This window comes from Phascolarctos cinereus, unplaced genomic scaffold, assembly GCF_003287225.1.
Source record: "Phascolarctos cinereus isolate Bilbo 61053 unplaced genomic scaffold, phaCin_HiC Scaffold_3;HRSCAF=262, whole genome shotgun sequence".
NCBI lineage: Eukaryota > Metazoa > Chordata > Mammalia > Diprotodontia > Phascolarctidae > Phascolarctos > Phascolarctos cinereus.
This window is the reverse complement of record NW_027555736.1, coordinates 230,260,479-230,285,898: the sequence shown is the minus strand read 5'-3', so window position 1 is coordinate 230,285,898 and position 25,420 is coordinate 230,260,479. Positions and strand designations below refer to the sequence as shown.

General features: G+C 39.7%; 1 protein-coding gene across 4 annotated transcripts in view; it reads right to left on the bottom strand.

Moving 5' to 3' along the window:
- The window catches only part of DPF3 (double PHD fingers 3), a 406,344-nt gene that overhangs the window by 245,649 nt on the left and 135,275 nt on the right, over positions 1-25,420 (bottom strand). For 3 of the 4 annotated variants that reach the window (XR_002324471.2, XR_002324470.2, XM_020986372.2), the window contains exons 1-2: positions 6,797-6,925; positions 3,663-3,823 (exon numbers count right to left, since the gene is read on the bottom strand). Coding sequence is in view for 2 of the 4 variants with exons in the window: in XM_020986372.2 (XP_020842031.1) it covers positions 3,663-3,823; positions 6,797-6,846 (211 nt within the window). In the remaining 2 variants the exon portion in view is untranslated. Of the gene's footprint in view, positions 1-3,662; positions 3,824-6,796; positions 6,926-25,420 lie in introns of those variants that run through there. The other variant, XM_020986373.2, reaches the window with a different exon arrangement.

Genomic DNA, 25,420 nt, shown 5'->3' with positions numbered 1-25,420 from the left:
TGTTAAGGGCAACCACCATTCTCCCATTCACTCAGATTTACAACCTAAAAGTCATCCTTGAGTCTTCATTTTCAGTCCTTCCCAGTATCTTCAGCTTCCAAGTCTCATCAAGTCTACCTCAACGTCCCCTTTTCTTCACACATAGATTCACTGTCTTATAGTTCAGGCCCTCATCATCTCCTGCCTGGACGGTCAGAATAGCTTTCTAATTGATCTCCCTGCCTCCAAACTCTCCTGGCTCTAATATATCCTCCACACAACTGGCTGTGAACACGTGCTCCCATCCAGTAGAATGCAAGATCCTTGAGAGCAGGGATTCTCACTTTTATATCCCCAGCAGAAAAAACAGTTCCTTAGAGGGTTTTTGATTGATAGGCTGACTTGTAGTATTGGGTCTGATCTTCACCTTTGCTCTTATCACATCCTGCCTTCTATCAAAGCTGCGTTGTTTACTTCTCCTATCAGATTATAAGCTCCTTGAGGGTGGGAACAATGCTTCATTCCACCTTGTTATCTGCATAGCTTTGCATGTAGTAGATCATCATCACGATTAATAAACATTTATTAAGTGCCTCCTCTGTGCTAGGCACTGGGAATACAAAAAAGAGCAAAAGTCAGCAACCTAGTAGCTCAACAAATTCATGTTGAATTGAATTCCACAGTACGTAGCTTATTGCTATACGTGCCAAGAATGTCGCTGCTGAGGATCTCTGATCCCAGATATTAGCCGTTCAATTCATTTCCCACCTCCATAACTCTTCATGCACTGATTCACCAGACCTCACCTCACTCAAAGCCAGGCACTGGCTATATTTCTAACACATGGCTTAGCCACTCCCAACAGCTTATCAAAGCATGACAGACCCAAAATACAAAGCATTGCCTTGGGAGAAACATGGCTGTCCACAATCAGCATGGCCATAGAAGAGCCTCCCAATAAAACTAGTAATCAAGGGGACTGTTCATGGTCCCTTCTTTGTTTTTTTCTGTGATGGACCCAAGCTTATTTATGAAGGAGAAATACGTATCCCTGCAATTAAGTTATTATCACAAAAATACTTAAAAACTAAAATGGATCTTTAACAGCCCATAATCAATATATGAATAATAACTAACATTTAGATAGTGGTTTAAGGTTTACTCTATGCTTTCCTCACAATAGACCTAAAACATAATGGAGAGGATGGGAACAATCAGGACCTTCTTCCTAAGGCTTCTTCATGGAAACCCCCTACCTATGACATAACAGAGTATACAGAACTGATTGAGCTTCTTAAGGTTAACAATAATGAAGATAGTAATAATAATACAATACCAAAATCTCAGATTTGAGATTGACCTCAGAGTCTGTTCCTTACCCAAAACATAAATTCCATTTATGATATCCATGACTACTTGCCATCCAACCTCCATCTGAAAATTTCCTGAGACAGGGAACCTAATATCTGCATCTTTGTACAGCTTTGTTAGGAAGATTTCCCTAATTGAAATTTGCTTTCCTCAGGTTTCCACTCTTGGGTTCTAGTTCTGCCAAGCAGAATGTCTATTCCCTCTTTCACAAATATTTGAAGACTATTACGTTTCCCCTAAGTTTTCATTCCTCTCTAGGATGCACTCTTGATGTTTCTAGACTTTCTCTACAATGCCATAGAAACCTCTTCACCTTGGAAGCTCTTTACCTCTGGACTTCTCACCTTGGAAGTACTCTCTGCCCCTGTGGCCTCTCCCTATAATTGGCTGGTTCTTCCTATAGCCTCTGTTTTAAGGAGGAGGTCCAACCCAGTCATGTTTTCATTCCTCTTTACGCTTCACTCTTGACTCTTCTAGACTTTTGCTACAATTCCCTACTCCCTTCACCTGCCACACACATACACACACACATACACACACTCACGCGCACACATACTCACACACTAAGTATCTTCTTTTCCTTCCCCTTCCCCACTTTCCAGCTTCCTTTTATGTGTTGTCTTCCCTCAATAGGATGTAAGCTCCTTGAGGGCAGGGACTGTCTTTCTGCTTGTATTTGTATTTTCACTTAGCACAGTGTCTGGCACATAGTAAACACTTAATAAATGCTTGTTGACTTGGCTAAGTTTTCTCTTTTTCAGGCCAAATATTACCCTATCCTCCCATTGATCCTCATGTCTCCCAGTTTTGAATATACCTCAACATCCTGTTCACCCTCCCTTAAATATAGCCCGGGTCGTCAATGTTCCTACTAAAATGTGGTATCCAGAACTGAACACAATATGCCAGATGTGGTCTGACCAGGGAAAGGTTCATTTGGACACCATCCTTTAATCAATTAATTCAGGCTAAGGATTCAATTCTAAAGGCAGTGTGGTTCAGTAGACATTGGCCTTGGAGTCAGAAAGACCTGGATTCAAGGCCTGCCTCTGACACATACTGTCTATATAATATTAGGAATATCATTTAGCCTCTTTCAGCCTCAATTTCCCCATTTGTAAAATAGGGATAATGATAGCACCTACCTCCTAGAATTATTGAAGGAACAAAGGAGATAACATAGGTTATTTGCTTTGTAATTCTTTTTTTGTTTGTTTTTGTTTTGGGGGGGGGTTGCTTTGCAATTCTTAAATAACTATAGAATAGCTAATTATTATATTACTATTAATACTGTTGATGTTTATGTTCTATAATTATTGTTATTGTTATAAGTTGCAAAACAAGCACTGATCTTCATTAGTGAGAGAATTTCCTCCTGGGATACCTCTACACCAATTAAATTACAGGTCTGTACAAAAAAAGATGGGGAGGGTCAATTCAATTCAATAAACATTTATTGAAAAGTTCTTATGTGCCTGTACTGTGGTAGATAATGGGATTACAAAATCAAAAAATGGAACCCCGCCCTGACCCTCAGGGAGTTTACATTCTACCACTAGAAAACAACATGTACACAGATAAATACATACACAATGCAGACAGAGTAAATACAAAGTAATTTAAAGGTGCAAACAACACCTAGGATCATGAGGAAAAGGAGATTTTTTTTTGGCTGCCATATTACATAAGTCTCTTTCACATGATTTGTTTTCTAGCTTTCCTTCTTCATTTTTTATTTAGGCAGTTAAATTTTACATTTATATAGCTTAGATTACACTATTATTTCTACAAAGCATATGTTCTCATTAGATCCTATGAACCCTGTGAGGTGACCAGGGCAAATATTATTATCTCCATTAGAGAAACTGAGGCTCAGAAAGGCTAATTGACAGCCAATGTTATACAACTAGTAAATAGTGAAACCACAACTTGAACTCTGTACTCCTGAATTCAAATCAAGAGAGCTCTTTCTGTTATATCACAGCTTTCTGTGGTGTGGCACTTTAGTCTATATGTATGTGCATGGGAACATACCATGAACACACACACACACACACATACATGCACATGTGCACACACACATATACATACACATACACACACATATACATACACATACACACACATACACATACACACACACACATACACACACACACACACACATACACATACACATACACATACACATACACATACACATACTTTAAGCCATTTTGTCCTTAGTCCCTTTCCCTTTCTCTTTGGTCTTACAATTGTGTACACCTGCACACACAAACGTATGTGCCCCTTCCACAGCCCACACTGCCCACCTGGTCCCCGATGCCTCTTTTCCATCCAAATATAGCAGTTGTTCTGGGCCACACCAGTCTGGGAGTCAAGGAAGGGTAGACGCACGCTCCGCTCTGCACACAGCCTCGAGTTGTAGCTACGGCAATGTTCAATCGCTTCCTTGTAGAACTGGTCCCCAAGCCTGCCAAGAGGAAAAGAGCAGAAACATCAAACCTAATGTTTCTTCACACACACACACACACACACACAACATATATTTTTCTGAGTTCAAAGTGAATATGATCTCATCCATCTTTAACACATCTCTAGATATAGGTAAAGGAAAGTTATCATTTCCTAGTTACAAAAAGGTAATACCAATGAACTAAGAGCTATTTGATATCAGAGTTAGCCTGAGCAGGTTCTCACTGAGCAGCTAGGTGGTGCAATGGATAGAGCTCTGGATCTGGAGTGAGGAAGATTTGGGTTTAAATGTGCTCTTAGAGACCTACTAGCAGTGCGACCCTGAGCAAGTTAACTTCACTTTTATCTGTCTCAGACAAATGAGATAATACGTGTAAAACACTTTGTAGCCTTCAAAGCACCACATAAATGCTAGTTGTTATTATTATTATTACTTTATAAAGTACATTTACATTCATGTAGAGAGGGTATACATTTTATTATCCCCATTTTACAGATTAGGAAGTTGAGACACACAGAATCCAAAGTCACCTAACTAGATAGGAATTAAGGTAATTTTGTTCTAAGCACAGTCCCATCATTACTAAGTTCAGTGCTCTTTCTACTACCAAGGCTGTTATAAAGAGATATAGTTGTAAAGTGCTTTGCAAACTTTGAAGTATTATGTAAATACTAACTATTACCATTGTTATCATTTTTACTCTAAAATTCACCAAGTAACTTAAAAATTCCACTAACAATGACAGTAGGATGCTGAGAATCAGCTGCCTTTAATGAAGATTGGTGCATTTGAGGGGAGACAACCAGTTGTGCTTCAAACTATCCATTAAAATGTGAGTTGTAGCCAACCTGCTACATGGTTAGGAAACATAACCATTCTAGACATCAGATCAGACTGCAAGAGCAATATTACTCACATTGTGTATTTGTTTACTGGTGATGTAAGGTCCCCACGAGGCGGCGTGTCATAGTCAAGTGAAGACTAGCCTTGGAGTCAGAAAGACCTGTGTTCAAGTTCTGTCTCTGATACAGCCTGTGTCATGATGGGCAAGTTCACTTAAATTCTCAATGACCCCTGGCAAGTCTCTCTAAAGACTTTCAATTATGAATGAGCCGCTAAATGCATTGGAACAAGGGCCTTCCACATCAATAGGTCCCCCCTACGAATGGATTCAGGTCCTGACCCTGAGTACAAACTCTGGCAGGTCCTACCAGGCTGAGAATGTTTTAGATTGCTGCTCAGTCGCGCCCAACCTTTCATGACCTCATTCGGGCTTTTCTTGGGCAAAGATACTGGCGTGGTTTGCCACTTCCTTCACCAGCTCATTTTACAGATGAGAAAACTGAGGCAAACTGGGGTCACACAGCTAGTAAGTATCTGGGGCCACATTTGAACTCAGGTCAGGTCTTCCTGATTCCAGGTGCAGCTACTCTATCTACTGTACCACCTAGCACTAACCCCACAACAGGCTAAAAGGCCATGAGCCCAAGACCCATCTAAATAAGTCTGGCGAGGCTCATCAACAACAACCAGCCTTTGGCCAAAGATGATTTTTTTCAGCCATAGGAACTCTAAGGTATAGAGAGTTTAGGATCTTTGCAAGGTAAAAATCCAACAAATCTCTTAAAATCATATATTTATAGAAAAATAACTATGATAAAACACTAATATTTTTAAAATATTTCTAACAAATCTGTACTCAAAATGTCACTTCTGAGGTTTTTGACGACAGAAAAAAAAAGTCTGGTAAAATGTGGCAATTTTCAGATTCCTGAGTGTGTGGTTCCCTTCAGCCAGTGTAAATGCTACTAATTCAGAGAAATTGTAGTTTTCTTTGTTATACTTTACTCGACAAGTCCCATTCCAGAGACTAAAAGAACATTATTTGTGCAGTTGATCAGAGGTAAAATATGAAAATGACCTTGAAAACAAAATACATTATAGCCATAACCAACTTAGTACATGGGGATTGGGGGAAAAGGGAGCAGCTAGCGAAGAGAGAAAAGTGAAGATACAAATATAACTGCTTAACTATCCACCAGTTAAAACATTCTTTTTAAGCAGGGGAGGGGGAGAGACCAGCTCAAAATGAAACCACGTAATAAATGAACCTTTGTTTTGCTTGTATGTGAATATAAGAATGAAAAAAAAATGGGGGAAAATGAAAAGTTCAAGATAAGAGTTCTAAAAAGGAAAAATTTCAATAAAGGATGAAAATACAGTTTAAAAAATTTCATACCATTTTTAAAAGCAGTAACATGGCATAGTGAACAGTGGACTTATGCTAGAGTCAGAAAAACCAGGATTCAAGTTCTGCCTTGCTGTGTAAACATGAACAAGTCACTTAATTTCTCAACTCCCCCAGACATCTTTGAGACTAAAGTTACAGAGGAATCTGTATCAGTAGAAAAAAAAAAGTTTCTACAATAGATCTCCATATAGACGAAATCATAAATCCAGAACCGAACCTCCCAAAAAAAATGTATTAAAAAAAAACTATTCATGCACCTAATCTTCCTAGTGAATCTGAAGCAAACCTCTCACTTTAAGAAGATTCATTAACCTTTTCACACTTCTAAAGCACCATTTACAGGTTACCTACTACACTGCCCAGGACAGATCCTCCCAAATAATTAATTAATGCATGTGAATTTTGGCTTCCTTCTCCCCAGAAGGTGCATGCTCATTCAATATTCTCAGAATCACAAGGAAACATACATACACATATGAAATTGTAATACTAGCTCCCAACCAAAGTGTAATCAAATTAAAGCAAATACACATCACACACAGCTGGAGAGGAACAGAGGGGGGAAAATGAGAGCTTATTAAAATGCTATAAAACGAAATGGCACATAATCTGGTGTAATCAAAGTTAGTAACAAGGAAGAGAAGATTGACAAGAGATTAATAGCTAAGTTTTCCACAAATGTTTAAGTCTGCACCGCGCTCGCTGAAATTCCTCCTCACCCAAAATGCAGGACCCTCGTAGTGCAACTGAGAACTCTTACAGGAGCCATGGTATATGGAAGATGAAAACACTCTGGCCTAGATTTCCTTGGCACTAAAACGCCTCGTCCCAGTGAACTGAAAGCATTACCAGCTACACCACCACAAAACGATGAGAGATGAAAAGAAGATACTATGTCCAGTTGTCCAGGAACAGTAATCTAAGTTCTTTTGAAAGCTTGCCAAAAGAGATGCTAGCTATTTAACTGTTTAAACACTAGATGTTTTGCTTTAAAGTAGGTTCGATGAAACTGAACAATGTGTAATTATAGCAAACAAGCTTGGTCCCAGAGTAGAAAGGAGAAAAAGTACCTCCTTTCTTTGCAGAGGTGAGGGACTATGGGTATGGAACATTGCATTTATTGCTGTTGCATCAGCTGGTTTTGCCAAATTGCTTTTGTCTTTTTTTTTTAATCTTTGTTACAAGCAATGGCTCTCTGGGGGTGACAGGTGAAATCTGAAGTGACTAAGGAAACAAAGGTTTGAGCTTCTAAGCATATTGATTTATTTAGCAATTCATTGAAATTGCATGACAAATTGGGACCAGACCTCCTCTGGCTGGCACTGGACCCCAAATACAAGGGGAGACAAATCTTTATGCATGAAAAGAAAACAATTAATAGGATATAAACCAGGATACAAGATTAGGTAATCTGATTTCTAATTGGAGGAATGCTGACAGGGGGAAAGAGTGAGTCTCAGTCATTTGGGAGAAGGCGAGTGGGTTTTGAGGTCTTTCCTTTCCCAGAATTGGGAGATACTGATTAATTGCATCTACCTTCATTTTACAAAACAATAGATAGTTTATGCCATTTATTTTCCCACGAATGATTTTCAGAAAAACAGCAAGATGGAGGATAATACATGTGGCAGCACAAGAGGGAGTCAGCGTTCATGAGATGGAATCTGATTGGTTCTCTCAATTCTCACACTAAACGAACTCCATTTTGTAACCAGCCTTCACTCTATTTTGTCAGGGTAGGGGCAAGGGAAGAAAGATATTCAGAAACAAAAGTGGCATAAAAAAAGATCAATAAAAATAAGAAAAGAGTAGATTAGCTCACAATTGAACATATGAGGCAGCAAAAAGAACACTGGCCTTGGGATCATGAGACATGAGTTTGAATCTTACCTCAGACACCAGCTGTGTGATTCTCAACAAGTCACTTAACCTCTGAGTCTCAGTTTCCTTATCTAAAAAATGAGGATCACAACATTTGCACTACCTACCCCAAAGAATTATTGCGAGGAATGTACTTTATACATTCCTTAAATTTGTAATTTGTAAACCTTAAATTGCTCTAGAAATATAAGCTACCTGTAGAAATATTAGCAGTCTAATGGAAAGAGCACTGCATTAGAAGTTAGAAGACCTGGATTCTGGTCCTGGTTACTCACCTTAAAGGCAAGGATCTGTTTCCCCATCTGTCTGTAATATGAGATGAACTAGTTAATGTCAAAAGATCTTTCCAAGTTTAAATCTCTGACCCTATGATTAGATGATTTCTGCTAGTTTTGACAGCCTAGGGTTCTGTGTTTTTATTCAACACAAAACCCCTTGGGGGCAGGAATGGGGATGGGAGAGGGGAAGGAATGAAGGAAGATTTCCAGTAAGCATCCTTCTGCAATATTGATGATGCAATTCCAACAGAACAACCCCAAAGCAGAGAAAGCAGAAAGTGAATTTGCTTAAAGTGAAAAGTAAAATTGTAAGGTGCTTGTAGATTACGAATTGGAGCTTGACTACACATGAGTCCTCTTTTTTTCATTTGGGGAATCCAAGGCCTGCAGAGATTTAGTGACTTTTTTAAGGTCTCACAGGCTATTTGATACCATGGCCAAGATCAAGACAAGTCAACAGCATTTATTAAGCACCTACTATGTGCTAGAAGGGCAGCTAGGTGGTACAGTGGATAAAGCACTGGACTTGGCATCAGGAAGAGCCATCTTCCTAAGTTCACATCCGGCTTCTGATACGTATTGGCTGGGTGACCCTGTTTGCCTCAGTTTCCTCATCTGCAAAATGAGCTAGAGAAGGAAATGACAAACCACTCCAGGATCCCTGCCAAGAAAATCCCGAACGGGGTCATGAAGAATTAGACATGACGGAAACAACTAAACAGCAATGACAACAATATGCCAGGCATACACAGTGATGAGAACGGAGGATGCAAAGAAAGACAAAATGGTCCTTGCCCTTAAGGAAATCACAGTCTAATGGAGAAGACACCATGCAAACAAGTCAAGAAACTACATACAATTCAGATGTTTCCAGGATACGCTGGTGATAATTTCAGGCAGAAGGCCCTAGAATTAAGAGGGATCAGGAAAGGCTTCTTGCAGAAGATAGGACATTATCTGAGACTTGAAGGAACCCAGAGAAGCCAAGAGACAGAGATGAAGAGGGGGAGAATGCCAGGTGTGGGAGATAGGCAGGAAAATGCCCAGTCAGGAGATGGGGCATCTTGCCCAAGGAACAAGAGGCCAGGGTCATTGAAGAGTATATCTAGGGGAGGAAGGTATAAGAATATTGGAAACATAGGAAGGGACCAGGTTATGAAGGGTTTTAAAAGTCAAACACAGGATGTTTATATTTAATCATAGAGATAACAGGGAGCCCCTGTGGTTTATTAAATAGGGGAGTGACATGGTCAGCCCTGCACTTTAGGAAGATCCCTTTGATAGCTGAGTGGAGAATGAACTGATTTGCAATGCAATGTTGTTTCAGCTCACTCCAACCCTATAAGTTATATAGTTCAGTATCTTACAATAAATGGAATGAAAAAGCCAAATAAAATATCATTTTCAGTGAAAAATTAATGGGCTTTAAATGTTGTTGTTCAGTCACGTCTGACTCTTTGTGACCCCATTTGGAGTTTTCTTGGCAAAGATCCTGGAGTGGATTGCCATTTCTTTCTCCAGGTCATTTGACAGAAGAGGAAACTGAGGCAAACAGGGTGAAGTGACTTGCCCAGGTTCACAGAGTTAGCAAATGTCTGAGGTCAGATTTGAACCCAGGAAGATGAGTCTTCCTGACTCCAGGCCCAGTACTCTATCCACTGTGCCACCTCGCTACTGGAGGATTTTAAGTACTTTTTATTTTAGTGACAGACAATATTATTAGTGACAAATGTGACAAAGAGGGAAAACACCGTATTTTTCAATGTCATCTTTACATGAATAATACTCCAAGTAAATAAATAGTAGAGATTTTCTACAAGCCACAAGCCTATTAAAAATTGGAAATGACTACAACAATCTGATTTCCAACACTCCAGTCTACTAATGTCTCCAGGGAACTCTCTTGGTAAACAGGCCAAGCTGGAAGAGATTGTAAAATAAAAGTTTGAAGTCTCTTTCGTAATATGTGACTCCAGAGCCAGTGTTCTGCTCTGTATGTTACCTCTTCCTGCTTCTTGACTGCAGGGCGCCCCAAGACCCTATCCTATGTTCTATGCCTTTCTCCTTCTCTACTCAGTGCCTCTGAGACCTCATCTACTTCCATGGCCTCAACTATCTATTTAAATGATTCCTAAATCCCTATTTCCAGCCCTGACCTCTCACCTACACTTCAGACCTCAATTACTAAATGCCTATTGGATATATCTAATGCCCATTATCTCAAATTCCACAGACAAGTGTATGAGATTATCATCTTTCCCCTGAAACTGTCTCTGCTTTCCAAATTCCCTATTTGGTCATGCGTTCCATGATCGTTTGAGCCCTCCAGCTAGAAACTATGGAGTCACCTTTGATTCTTCCCTCTTATTCATGACATATACGTTACCAGGCTTCAGATCAAGCCCAAGGCATTTTCTTGCCACTGTTTCTATAGGGAGAACTTACTCCTAAGTGGTGAGGAGAATACTGAGACAATGCTGTATACCTACAGAAGGGGTTAGCTGGTGTGAGAGATTCTCGTGAGAGAGACACGTCATTCAAGAGATTCTCCAGGAGAGATTTGTGGAGCTAGAAAGAAAGACTTTGGAAGCTGCAGGCTTGGAGGGGAACCTAGGTGCTCAACATGTCTCTGATTCCCAACTTGGCTCCCTAGAGACTTCAGAGAAAAAATTTCTCCTTGGATGAAATTGGGTCCTACCTCTTGGTCTGAGCTGAGATCTCATCTGAAAAGGTGATCTGTTGTTGTGTATTTGGATAACTTCTCCAATTTCTGTTTGCTGATTATTTGGATTAATGAATTTACTGCAACTTGCTATTTGTGATGGTCTTTTGAGGGATCAGTGTTTCATGTGAATAAACTAAGCTGGAGAACATAAACTGAGGGTTCTCCTCACGAGTGACCAGGGAAGCAGTTTTTGTTCAGAACCTTTCAAACTCCTGGACCAGCAATATTTGAGGATGCAGATAGAGATAAATCTAGCCCGATAGGCTTCTTGGAGATAGATGAGAGAAGTAGAAAGCATCCAGCCATAACCCTTTTCTTGATTAAAAAAAAAAAAAGCAACTTGCCCACTAGTTGCATATAGCAAGAATTAGGACTGGGATTCAAACTGAGATTTCCCGACTCCAAATTTGCAGTTCTTTTTGCTAAACACTACCCCCCTAAAGCTAACCCGTCACCAAAATTATTTTTTTCCTCCACTCAAGTGCCTCCTTGACCTAAAGAATAAAAATGAAAAGGCACATTTGAACCAGGTGAAGTCAATCAGGATAGTAAATACCTTTGCCTACAGGTTCTACTTTTCCAGGCACCGATGAAAATAAGTCAAAATCCAAAATAAAACTGTGAATTGTGAAATTTGATGTCTCTCTTTTCCAATTTCAACTCCCCTTTCACCACCAGTGGCATTTCTCTTCCACCTCAGATTCCCTCTACTTCTGCTTATGGGCATTCCCCTCTGAAATGTAAACCCTAAGAAAAGGGGTTATTTTTCATTTTGTCTTTGAACCCTGAGAGCACAACCAAGTTTCTTGCACACAGCAAGTGCTTAATAAATGCTTGTAGAATTGAATTGAAGTCGGAGGCAGCTAGGCAGTGCAGAGGATAGAGCACCAGCCCTGGAGTCAGGAAGACCTGAGTTCAAATATGGGCTCAGACACTTGCTAGCTGTATGACCTTGGGCAAGTCACTTAACTCCAATTGCCAGAGAGAGAGAGAGAGAGAGGGGGGGGGGGGGAGGGAGAATGAGAGAGAGAGAGAGAGAGGGAGAACGAGAGAGAGAGAGAGAGAGAGAGAGAGAAACTTGGGGCAGCTAGATGGTGCAGTGGATAGAGCTATAGCCTTGGAGTCAGGAGGACCTGAGTACAAATGTGGCCTCAAACATTTAACACTTACTAGCTGTGTGACCCTAGGCAAGTCACTTAACCCTGATTGCCTCACCAAAAAGCAAAAAACTAATAAATAAACAAAAATTAAAAATAAAAAAAGAATTGAGCTGAAGTCCTTTAAGGCTCCATCCTTGAACCTCTAATCACTCTCAGTTTTATCCCAAGTCTATAGTTATCACATTTTTTTTTAGCAATTGACTTCAAATCTCCATCCCTAGACATAAACTCTTTCCCAGGCTTCAAACTTGATTTTTCTAACTATTTACTAGACATTATCCCCTTAGATGTCCTTTCAGCACCTCAGTTCAATATATCTAAAACCAAACTCATCATCATTCCTCTTAGACCTAGTTGGATACCCAGTTTCTTATCTGTCAGTGGCATCATCATTCTCCCAGCCACCATGTTCATCCTTACCCCTGTTCCTGGAAGGCAGAACTAGATGCAATGGTTGAAAGTGAGAAAGAGGTAGATTTAGGCTTAATGTAAGGAAACACATTCAAGTTATTCAAGCTTTTCAAAAGGAAAATGGGTCTCCTCTGGAAGGAGGGAGTTCTCCTTCACTGAAGATCTACAATCAGGACTGGATAATCACTCATCAAGGATATTGTAGATAATATTCCTGCCCTAATATGACTTAGACTAGGTAACCTGAGAAGTTCCTTTAACCTTGAAATTTTATGACCTTGGAGTCACTTTTTACTCCCTCCTCTCCCTGGATCATTTATCAAATCTTATTGATTCTACCTCCATGATCTCTGATATCCACAAGTGAATGAATGAAAAGGCATTTGTTAAGCTCTTGCCTTGTATGTAAAACACTGTACTAAGTGCTGGGAGTAGCAAAGTGAGTCACTCCCTGCTCACAAGGGGCTGACATTCTAGTAGGAGGCAATAGCACTTAAAGGAAGTCTCAGCTACAAGTCACTTGGAAAGCTCCAGTGGTTCTTAGGGTACAGCAGCAAAGCAATGGTAATGACTCCTTTTTAGTGTCATTTCACTGATAAAACCATATCTGTTTCTGATGCTGAACTATTTGACAGTGCCAAGTATTATAGTGCTAAGAACTTCCTTTTCTGGATTTTCATTAGCTTTCCCATCCTTAGCATACCCAGTGCCACAATGCTATATAAATCCCTCATTATTATTCATCTGGACTCTTTAGCTTCCTTACAAGTCTCCCTGTATCAAATCTCTAACCTCACCAATTCATCCTTGAATTAACTTATACAAAAGATCACAAAAGTCTGATTATACCACCCTGCTCCTCAAAAAGTCTTCAGAGGGCTTCCAAAAGAGGAAATAAAATTTCTAGCTTGGCAGTCAAGGCTCTCCATGAACTGGCCCTAACCTACCTTTACAGCCTCATGTGACATTCCTCCCCTTCATAAATTCTATGCCGTAACCAAAGAGGGCTACTCACTCACTACCCCAGACAACATGCAACGTCCTCCACACTCCCTCACTTTCTTCCTCTTATTCCTATGTCTAAAATGCCATTCCTCCTCCCACCTTTGTCTGTCAACATCCTACTCATCCCTGAAGGGTAAGTTCAAATGTCACTGCTCTGTAAAACTTTCCTGGATTTCCATAGTTGAAAGGGACCCCATTTTCCTCTGGACTTCTGTGCTCTTATTTTTCAATCTTGCATTATATTTATCTATGTACTAGTCTAATCGCCCATACTAAACTGAAGGCAGGGACCAGGTCTCATTATCTGTGCATCTCCTCCAAACTTTTCACAGTACATTGCACCTAAAAGCTGGCTAATAAATGGTTGATGAATAAATGAATGAATGAATGAATGAATCTTGTGTCCATTTTCATTCAGAAAGACTGGAGTTGTATAGCTGCCCACCACTCCCCCAGCTCCTTAAAACAAGAAGGCTGGATTGGCTTTCTTCATCACTCTACCTGACCAATTTTAGATAATGCTGGAGCCAAACAGGGCATTTCATTCACGCTGTTCTCCTATCTGGGCTGCCTTTCCTCTTTTCTTTCGTGTTATTAGACCCTACTCACCTTCTCCATGAAGCTTTTCCCAGCTATACCAACCCCCATTGCTCTCTTCCTTCTCTGTACTCTCATCACATTTAATTAGTATCTCATTGTTTAATGATTAATCGCTCTCAAATTCTTTCATTTGTATTGGTACTGTCTCCTCTTCTTCATCCCACTCCACCAAGTGATAAAATATTTCCAATTTAGCAATCTGAAAGTGAAATGATGGTCTGTCTCAGTAGGTGGAAGATTCCTTCTCACTAGAGGCCTTCAAGAAAAAATCAGATGATTGGAAATGTTGTAGAGCAGAACTTCTTAACCCAGAGCACATAAACTCTTTTAAAATTAGGTTGATAGCTATATTTCAGTGTAATTGGTTTCCATTATAATCCTATGCATTTTATGCATTTAAAAACATTATTCTGAGAAGGGGTCCATAGGTTTCACCAGATTGCAAAAGGGGTACCTGACATACACAAAAATGTTAAAAATTCCTTTTGTAGAGGAAATTTTTGGTCACTTAGTTGACCTCTGAGCTTGCTTCCAACTCTGAGATTCTACGACTATCATACTTCTCTTCCATACTCACATATCATCTAGTAAACAAGTAGATACCCTCAAATACCTGCTGATTGAGCAGCTGATTGAAATGCAATGTCATGCTATTTGCCACACTTATTCAAGTGTCATCTCCTACTAAGGTCCTACTCAATTCATCATGTGGTGAAAAAGACTCTGGGTTTTCAAAGGCTATGCTAATGGAGAACAAGTTTTAGAAGATGCTATCAAGCTAGAAACACTTTGAGTATTAGTCTGGTGACAGACTGTGACAAACTGATCTTCCCAAAATGAAGACTGACCATGTCACTCCCCGGTTCAATAATCTCCAGAGGCTCCCTCTTCCTGTTGTTTGGTCATATTTCAGTCACATCCAACTCTTTATGGTCCCATTTGGGGTTTTCTTGGCAAAGGTACTGGAGGGGTTTGACGTTTCCTTCCCAAATGGGATCATGAAGAGGCCACTACAACTCAAGAAAATGAATAAACAACAAAACAACAACAAACTCTCCAGCTCATTTTACAGGCGAGGAAACTGAAACAGGGTGAAGTGACTTGCCCAGGGTTACAAAGTGAGTGTCTGAGGCCAAATTCGAACTCAGGAAGATGAGTCTTCCTAACTCCAGGCCCAGAACTCTCTCAAAGGGGCAGCCAGCGGCCCAGCTCCTTTTTCTCTCCAGGATTAAATATAAAATTCCCTATTTGACTTTTAAAGCCTTTCATAATTTGGCCCCCTTGCTACTTTGCCAGTATTCTCATACCTTACTCCCCTCCATCTACTTTGCGATCCAATGGCATTGGCCTCCTGGACAGTTTTTGTACACGACACCCCATGCATTTTCACTGGCTGCTGTCCCTTAGGCTTGCAATTCTCTCCCTCTTTATTTCCATGTTCTGGCTCCCCTGGCTTCCTTCAAGTTTCAGATAAAATCCCATCTTTCCCAGTCCTCCCTAACCCTAGTGCCTTCCCTCTGAGTTTATTTCCAATTTATCCTGTGTATACCATATTTGTACATAGGTATTTGTATATTGTCTCTCCCATCAGACTGTGAGTTCCTTGAAGGCAGTGGGGGGGTGGGGGGCACATTATTGTTGTTGTTGCCTTCTTTGTATCCCCCACTAGTCAACACAGTGCCTGGCACACACAGTAGGTATTTTATAAATAGTTGTTGACTTGGCTATCATCCTAAGACCAGCCTAATTTATTTCAGAGAAGCCAAAAGGTTGACCATCAGGTAAGTGATGAATTTCTTTAGCCACAGTCACTCATGAATCTATCTCTTAATTACCTTGAAGTGTTTTGATCTGCTTGGGTTTAGGGAGTACCTGAACAGATAAAATGACAGCTCCTTTGAAGTGTCAAAGCATCATAGATGAGAAATGGTGAACACACCCTTATTTGACTCCATTCATGACAACATGTGAAGAGGTAGCATGCCAAAGAGTCATTCTACCATATCCAAAATAACATCAATCAGAAAACTTCTCACCATAAGCAAAATTCATTCTGCTTATAACATGTCACGGGGCTGAAACTCACAGAAAACCCACTGAATCTTTGAACATCCCTAAGATTCTATAAGCTGCATCCCGGGGTCACTATTTTTATTCCCCTGGCTATATCATAAATGCCACCTGACTTTTTAAGAGTTCCCAGGATTCCTTCACATAAATTCCCCCCAAAAAATGACTTAGAGATATTTCCTTGCTGAAGGTAGGGCAATGGAGAAGATGGCCTCTTAATATCCTTTTTAATCGTATGAAGAATCCTAAAGGACTTATTTAGATGTCTATATTAAGCCCTTAATCCTATGAAAAAAACTTATTTTAGGCACATGCTTACCTAATGACTGATATTTCAGCAGACTGGTCTCATCTACTTCCCTACAACAGAATGAAAACTCCTCGAAAGCATGAACTATTTCTTTCTTTTTCTTTATTTCTCCAAGGTCTAGCAAAGGGACTGGCACAGGACATAACACAGAAGAAGTAGTGAATAAATGTTTGTCAAATTTAATTCATAAAACCCCTGTGTTAACACAAGTTTAGGTCTTTGTCCAAACAAATTTCTAGAAAAGACAATACCATCCTTCAAGTTTGTGGGTTTCTCCTGGCAGGTCTTATAGCCTTCATAATATCACATGTGTGCCACCCAGGAGATCAAAATGTCAAATCTAAAGCATAACTTAAAATGAAAGCAATGAAAAATTACATAGGAGACCCAAATGATGGTCTGCTTACTGAATGCCAAGTGGTTTGGCTTCTAAAAATCTATCCATTTTGATATCTAGACTGTTTTAGTAAATACAATCTCTAGCTTCTGATCTATGGGAGACTTTTCAGGGACTTATTAAACAAAGCTTCATAAATGAGATGGAATTTATATTGAATCTAGCCATGACTTCTGAGCCAATTTATCAATCAGCAAGAATTTATTCCCCATTTGACGGATGGAGAAGATGAGTCTTGGAGAAGTTAAATGACTTATCCAAGATCATGGTCTGACCACATTTGCAGCACTGTGTTCAGTTCTGGGGAATACAATTTAGAAAGTATATTAACAAGCTGGAGCATTCCAAGAAGAAGATGATTAAGAAAGGCCTCAAGACCATGCCATATGAACCTCAGTAAATGAACCAGAGATGCTTAGCCAGAAGAAGAAATTAAGAAGGAAGGACAACTAGGAAGGATAACTATCTCCAAGTATTTGAAGTGCTGTCATGTGAACAATGGAGTCAGCTTCTTCTGCTTGGCCCCTGAAGAAAAAAACAAATAGGAACCAGGGGTGAATGTTATAAAGAGCAAAGTTTTACCTCCATATGTAGAAAAATTTCATAACAAACAAGGTATCCCAAAGTGGAATGGGTGGCAACAGGAGGTAAGTTTTCCCTAACAAGTGGTATTTAAGCAAAGATTGGATGACCACTTTCAGAATGTTGTAGAAAGGATTCTTCTTAACATACAAGTTGGACTGAGTGATTCAAACTCTAAATCTGTGATTCTTCCTTCACTTCCTAGACTGAAAGTTCCATAAAGCTTCATGAACTGCATCTTATCTAAACTTCTTTTTTTGTTTGTTTGTTTGTTTTTTTTTTGGGGGGGGGGCTAGGCAATGGGGTTAAGTGACTTGCCCAGGGTCACACAACCAGTAAGTATCAAGTGTCTGAGGCCGAATTTGAACTCAGGTCCTCCTGACTCCAGGGCCAGTGCTCTATCCACTGTGCCACTTAGCTGCCCCCTCTGAAAACTGTAAGCACTTCATAAATGTTTGCTGGATAGAAGAATCAATGAATGATCCCACTTGGCAACAGGCTGGAGAGGAGCTTCAAAGTACATACCTGAATTCTATGCTTGTCTATACCAAAACACCATAAACATATTACAGCCTATAAAAGGGTACTTGGCCCAAATGCCAGAACTGGGTCACTCATGGAATGTGCCTTTTCAATATGACCTAAACAAGACGCTTCAGGACAGAGTTAAAGTCATCTTAAACAAGCAATATTAAAAGATGATCTCCACACTGAAGTATCCAGTCTCTTCAAAGGTGCTAGTAACTAGGCAGCCTTGTGCTAGTTTGTCTCTTCTTGCAATAGTGACTGAGAGGACCAAGCTCACCTCCTATTAGCAATATTAAAGCTTTTGATGGTGACCTGTCTCTGTTGGAGACTAGGGAAGTTATACTAGACATGAGATCAATGGCAATTGAGGGTTTACCTTATGGTTCCATCTCCCATCTCATATCTCTGCTGTGAAGGGACTTGCAGAGACTGACCTAGCTTTGAGCCTTCTTCCTTTTTGACAAATTTACTTAAAATCAGTCTGCAGAATCAGAAGCCAAAGAAATGTGATGATTTTCACAAGCTGCTCTTCCTTGGACACCAGGCTGAACAAAGAACACGACGTCTCAGTAAACCTGCCACAAGACCACTCATCACCACAATTTCAATGATTTCTAGGACTCCAGATTGTCTTGACAGACACTCAGGAGATCTGCCTCATTCCTGCTGTTCCTTGATACACAGTCTAGTTTTTTAAAAAACAAACCTTTAGTAAAAAGGGATCAAGGAAAGGATCACCAGGAGATGAGCTTACACAGCATTAAAATTCTCTAGCAGAGAGGAATGAAAGAGGCAGGTGTTTGCTTTGGACTAATACCAATTCCTAGAAATCTCAGCAGAACCAACATACAAAACATAACCTAAACACCTCAATCTGGCCTGGTAGTTCTCATACAATCAAAAACTTACAATGGATTGAAAAATCTTTGGGAATTACTTGGATTTTACTGGCAAAGCCCCCCAAAATGAAAAGACTTTTTAATACTATTCCCATCTCTGATTCTGCTCCCAAACACATTACCTTCTCACACCTTACATAGCTCTTTATTCAACACTCCCTCTAATGTGCTTATCATGTATTTTTGCATTATATTTCTTTTTTTACACATCCATAAGCTACATGAAATTAGGGACTATGTTTTGACTAAACTGGATATTTTTCTCAGCATTGGGAATAGTCCTCTTTAAAACAAATCCTTAATGAATGCATCATCATCATCATCAACAGAATTCCAGCCTCACAGTCACAAAGTCCTGGGTTCAAGAACTACCTCTGACATATACTGGCTGAGTGATCTTCCTCAAGTCCCTCTCAGAGCCCTCAGACAACTTTCTAAGGCTGGAAGTTGGGGTACCAATCTGCATTAGTAAGTAACCTGCATTTCTCACAGGGAGTTCCTCACATCAATTAAACCACAGCTCCAGTAAAAACAAAAATTAAATAAGAAAATAAAAATTTTAATCAGCATTATATCCTTGTCAATCATCTTTTGAGCCCCTCTTCTTTGGAGGACGAGACACACAAGGACCCAGAAATGGCAGCTCTCCTCCAGCACTGCCACTTAATGGCTCAGTGGCCTTGATTCCATGATTTTCCTTCTCCGTGCTTCCATTTCCCAAACTATGAAATAGGCAGAGGATAATTTGCCCCATTCCAGAGTCACCACTACATAATTAAATCAAGTATTATTTCATTTAATTTTAAGGAATGATGTGGATATAAAATCTTCTCTTAAATACAAAATACTCACATTTAGAAGAGATAAATGATGCTAGAAATTTGAGCTCCTCTATACCAAATACTAAATTACCAAATGTCTAATGAGGTGGGGAAGGGAAACTTGTTTTTGTGAATTTCATACTGTAACCAAGTTTTAGATCACAGAATTTCAAAACTGAGGGGACAACTGTAGCTCACATTTCTTTGATGCTTTATGGTCTAACAAAGTACATTACTGGCAAGAATCCTATAAGGTAAATAGTGTGTGTACTAATATCTCCTCTGTTCAGATGAGAAAACTGAAGTTTAAAGAGGTTATGACCTGTTTATAGTCACCCAGCTGTTATGTCTGATCTGGCCCTTAGAAACAGTCCTGTTCATGGGGCCATAGATTTAGAGCTAGAAGATCCCTAAGAGCCTACTGAGTCTAACTCTCTCATTTTACAGATGAGAAAGCTCAAAGAAATTTTAAGTGACTTGCTCTGGGCCACACAGCTACTTAGTATCGGAAACAGAACTGAACTCAGATCCTCCTGTCCCCAAGTCCAGGACTCTGTCTACTATGCCATCTAGCTGTTCAACTCCTTTATTTTACAAATGAAGAAACTGAAGCCAAGAAAGACGAAAGGACTCGCAAAAGGTCACACAGCAAACTAAAAGCTGAGCCAGGAATAAAGCCCAGGTACCCTGTCTCCCAAGCCAATGTTCACTCCCCTCCTTACAGCCTAAGCCTTAATTAATGGGCATCCTACACCCACAGCATGAAAAGAAAACAAGGAAACATAAGAGTCACGGAGCTTAATCAGATAATTTTACAATTATGCAGTTATGGGAAAACTTAATAAAAAGACATAAATACACATAATAACCATGACAACAAGATACTAACTCTTCCCTTGTATTTAATAATTATGGTTAACTACAGCAAACAAAAACTCATCATTGCAAATTAATTTTTTCTAGCCTCCCTCAAAAGCCCTTTTTCATTTGTAAGTGTGGTTGGCTAATAAGCATAGTGATGGGTTGTTGTTGGGGCTTTTTTTCTTAAGTGGCTTGGATAAAACTTAATTTTCTCATATGGAGTTGAAGGCTATTACTACCATTAGAAGTTAAGCCACTAGTACTTTTCCACAAGCAACCAGTGGACACTCTAAAGGATGTCAATATATTAATTCAATGGATAGAATGATGCAAAATTCTGACCTCACTGTAACTCACACTAAAAATGAAAAAAGGAAACTACCCAAGGATAGCCATTAACACCTTTAGCATTATTCTTCCTACTTCTTCTTCTTCTCTGTTTCCCCCCTTTCAACCTTGTCTACATACGGTGCCTGGCACATAATAAGCGTTTAATACATAAATGTTCATTGTTGATCTGGAAGGAGTAATGTGCTCAGGTCTGGGTCCCACATTTATGGTCTGGAATGCATCTAAAGGAGAGTAACCAGGATAGTTTAGGGGAACTCAAAAGTACACGAGAAGTTATCAGGTGACAAAAACCAGCCATGTCTGTACAAATAAATCTCTCCTACCTCTCTCTTTGCCCACATTCCCTCTTTCTATTGATGGCATCACCATTCATCTAGTCAACCAGGCTTATAACACAAGGGTCACATTTGACTCTTCCCTCTACCTTAGCCCACATAACCAATCAGTTAGCAAGCCTGTTGTTTTATTTTCCCAATAACTCACAAATCCACTCCCTTTTTTTCTACTTCAGTCCAAGTTTCAGATCTTCATCTCATTCTTGCCTAGACCAGAGATGTCAAACTCAGGCTGCTGGCAACACTCAAGTGGGGCAGAACTCAATTAAAATATAACTGAGAAATATTCAACAAAATAAATAAAAGTACAATACAATGCAGATAATGTTAATTTGTGGGTTTTTAAGCCAATGGGGTCCATAAGGATCTGTTTCTATTTGAGTTTGATACCACTGGTCTAGACAAGCTTTTAATTGGTCTTTCTTCATCAGTCTGTCTCCTCTCCAATCCATCTTTCCCACTTTTGCCTAAGTAATCTCCCTAATGGACCACTCTTCTCAAAAACCTTTACTGGTACCCAATTACCAGGCAAAAAAAGCATGAACTTCTTCTAATCGTGGCATTCACAGCCCTCTACAATCTGTCTCCATTCCACCTTCCTGTCACAACAGAGAAGGAAGGGCCTATGTTCAAACACCAACTTTCCACTTACAATCTATATGACCTTACAACCAGATGTGTTTTGGAGCCAGCTCACACTGGCTCATGGGAGCTGATTGTTAAATTTTTGATAAATTTTCCACATGAGCATTTTTGCCTTAGAAATCAGCAAACACTATGTTCCAGAACTTGATTTATTGTTTCTGATTGTCGAGACTTAAGAAAGTGTTAATAATGCTGATTAAACTTAAAAGTTTATGTGCATATAGTTTTTTATACACACACACACACACACACACACACAGAGCAAGTTGTTAAACACATACTGACACACTCCTGCCTTCCCCCTCCATGGACCTCAGGTTCCTCACATGGAAAATGAAGGGATTGAATTAGATGACTTCTAAGATCCCATCCTGCTCTAAATCTGTGACCATGACTATTTCCCTTCACACATTCTATATTCTGTACAAATTAGACAATTCTCTGTCCCCTATTCTCGTCTTGTCCTTTCCCATCTCAGTACTTTTGCTCATGCTGTTGCCCATGTCAGAAATGGACTCCTTCTTACCCTTATCTCCACTGTTGGAAACTCTCTTCATCCAAGGCTCACCTCAGGTGCCACCTTCATGAAACCTTCACTAAACTTCCCTTCTCCAGACATCCTTCAGGTCAAAGTGATCTTTCCCCTCTCAAAGTTCTCATTAGCATTTTGTCTGGACTTCTGGAACTTATCTCACTCTCCTTTATACATTAATCATGTACATACTCTCCCTATTAGCCTGTAATCTCCTTGAAAAACAAGGTTAGTATTGTGCCTATCTTTGTATTACCAATGTTCAGTCCAATTCCTCGTGCAAAGGAGATACTAAATCAGAAGTTTATTCATTTGAATTGTTGAATTAAAAAAAAAAAGACAGCAAAGTACTATCATTGTCTTCACCTGTTTGAAGGGCTGTGTCATGGAAGAGGGCTTAAAATTATTCTGCTTGGCCCCAGAGGATGGGGTCTGATGGGTACAGATTACAAACAGACAAATTTCAGCTCAGTGACAACTTCCTAACAATTAGAACTATACAACATAATGGCCTCTCTGGATAGGTAATAAGGTCCTAGTAACCTGAAGTATTTAAATTCTATGGCTGAAGGACAGAGAAAACTTGGAACTGAAAATAAAAATGAAATTTCAAATAATCAAAAATAAATGCTATAGCTGGGTGACCACTCATTAAGGATGGTACAAAAAGGTAAGGTTTGGCATGCAGGGATTTTCTAAAGATGTTCACAGTAAGATGAAAGTCCTTAGCAACATCTAGGTTTTCAACTGGTTCACATGTACTTACTATCTCTCAACCTGGAGTGTAATCTATGTGTTTTTATTTAGCATAGGGAGAAAAGAATTAGGGGGTAATTAAGAGAATTAGTTTCTAATTGAAGAGCTAGCAGCAGCTTACTGTATGAGTTAGGGGAAGTCACATAACCTCTCTGTGCCCCATTCTCCTCATCAAATGGGGCCTACTTACCTCATAAGGTCATCAGGATAAAATGAAGAGAGGGGGGGAAATGAAACCACCTTGGAAAGCTTTATTATTTTATTTCCTTACAAAATATGCTCTCTAAACACTGGCTGACTGTGTGTCTGGGTCAGACCTCCATGGCTATGTTTCTGAGCCCTGCCTCATATGAGCAAGATCTAGAAGCCTCCCTCCTATGAACCTATTTATCACACTTTTTTCATCATTAATCCTACTGAACCATGGAGGGGTAGATAATGACAATCTAGTGTTCTGTGACCCTTGTTGCTGAGGAAGACAAAAAGTGAACCCAAGGAAAGAGAAAACCCACAAGAGATGGTCAGAATTGGAAGAAGACAAAGAGGGGAATTGGAATATTGTAAGACCTCTTACAAGGAAACAATGGGAAAAAGGCATGGGAGGATGGGGAGGAGGCCAAGGTACAGAAGTCAATATCTTTGCAGTGATAGCTGGCCTCCAGCACATGGCCCCACACTCATCAATATCTCTTCCCAGGACAGGTTATCTGGGGAATTTATGCTCTCTAATAATTACCTTTCAGAGGGTTCCACTTATCTTACATTGGGAATCTGCCAGTAACCAGACCTGCAGGGCTCTGGTTAATTCCTTCAGTACCAACATGCCTTTCCAACTCCCCTCCCCCCTACTGACTGATAAACTTTCATCTTGGTTTTCTAGTCAAGGGTGAGTGGAGAAGTATATATGGGGGAAGTGGAAGCCAACCCACCTTCCAAAGAATTTTTCCAAAGGCTCAATGTGAGCTGATAGATTGTTCTCAAGGTCAATCACATTATAACAGTTTCTAAAGTTCAAGCATGAAGAGCCAAGTGAGGTATTGCTAACAGTTGAAGGCTCAATACTGGGTAGGAGGAAAAAATGAAAGAAACAATTATCTTTAGATAAGGATTAAATACATTCATTTCAAAGCTTTGTTTTGTTTTTTAACTATTGTCATCAGATTCAGTGAACTTTATTATCTGTTCTGGGAAGCCTTCCCTGACCACTCTGGCCAGCAATGACCTCTCTTTCCTCTAAAACAGGCATTCTTAAACTGGGATTTACAGATCCCTAAAGGGTCCATGAATAGATTTCAGAGATTTTATGAATCTGAATGGGAAAAAAAAATGATACCTTTATTTCCACTAAACTTTGGTTTCTTTTGTAAGCATATGCATTTTGTTTTATGAATTTAAAAATACGATTCTGAGAAGGTGTCCATAGGCTTCAGAAGATTACCAAAGGAGCTCATGACACATAAAAGATGAATGTTAGAGCTGAAAGGGACCCAACAGACCATCCAATGCACCCCTTTCATTTTACATGCGAAGAAACTCACCTCCAAAGAGTTTGCTCATCTTTAAAATGGAGTTAGACTACATGATCTCTCATGTCCCTTTGGGCTCTAAGCCAATGATCCTAAGAGACTTGGCCAAAGTTCTAAAGTATTAAGTGGTAAAACAAGGATTCAAACTCAGGTCTTCTGACTTCAAGTTGAGAGAAATTATTATTTCTCTCTTGATTTAATAACTAATTATCAAATTAAGACCAAGGTTTTTCCTCTTTTCTACTTCCTCATCCAGAAATCAACCAATGTGGATAATCTCTCTCAAAGACTAAGTTTCAAGATCTAATCAAAAACAGTAAAAGAAATTCTAATTTTGGGCTAATGGATGGGTTCCTGCTCATTGTGTTTACTCAGACTGGTCTGAGAAAATGTGGAGTCTCTCTTTTGTCAGACAGGTAAAATCTCTCTGACCGAGATTCGGATGATCCAAGTCACACACCCCAAGACCCTCATTGCAATATAGTCCACCTGCCATTGTAATATTCATTCTTTTATTAACTGTTAACCAATCAGAGCTGATTGTCATTGCAGGAACACCTGCTCTTCCAAGGGCATATAAACTGTGAGCTTACCACCATGAAGGGTCTTTGACATTTGAGAGTGCTAGCCTTATTAATAAAAATGATTGCGCTATCCAGAAATTATGTCT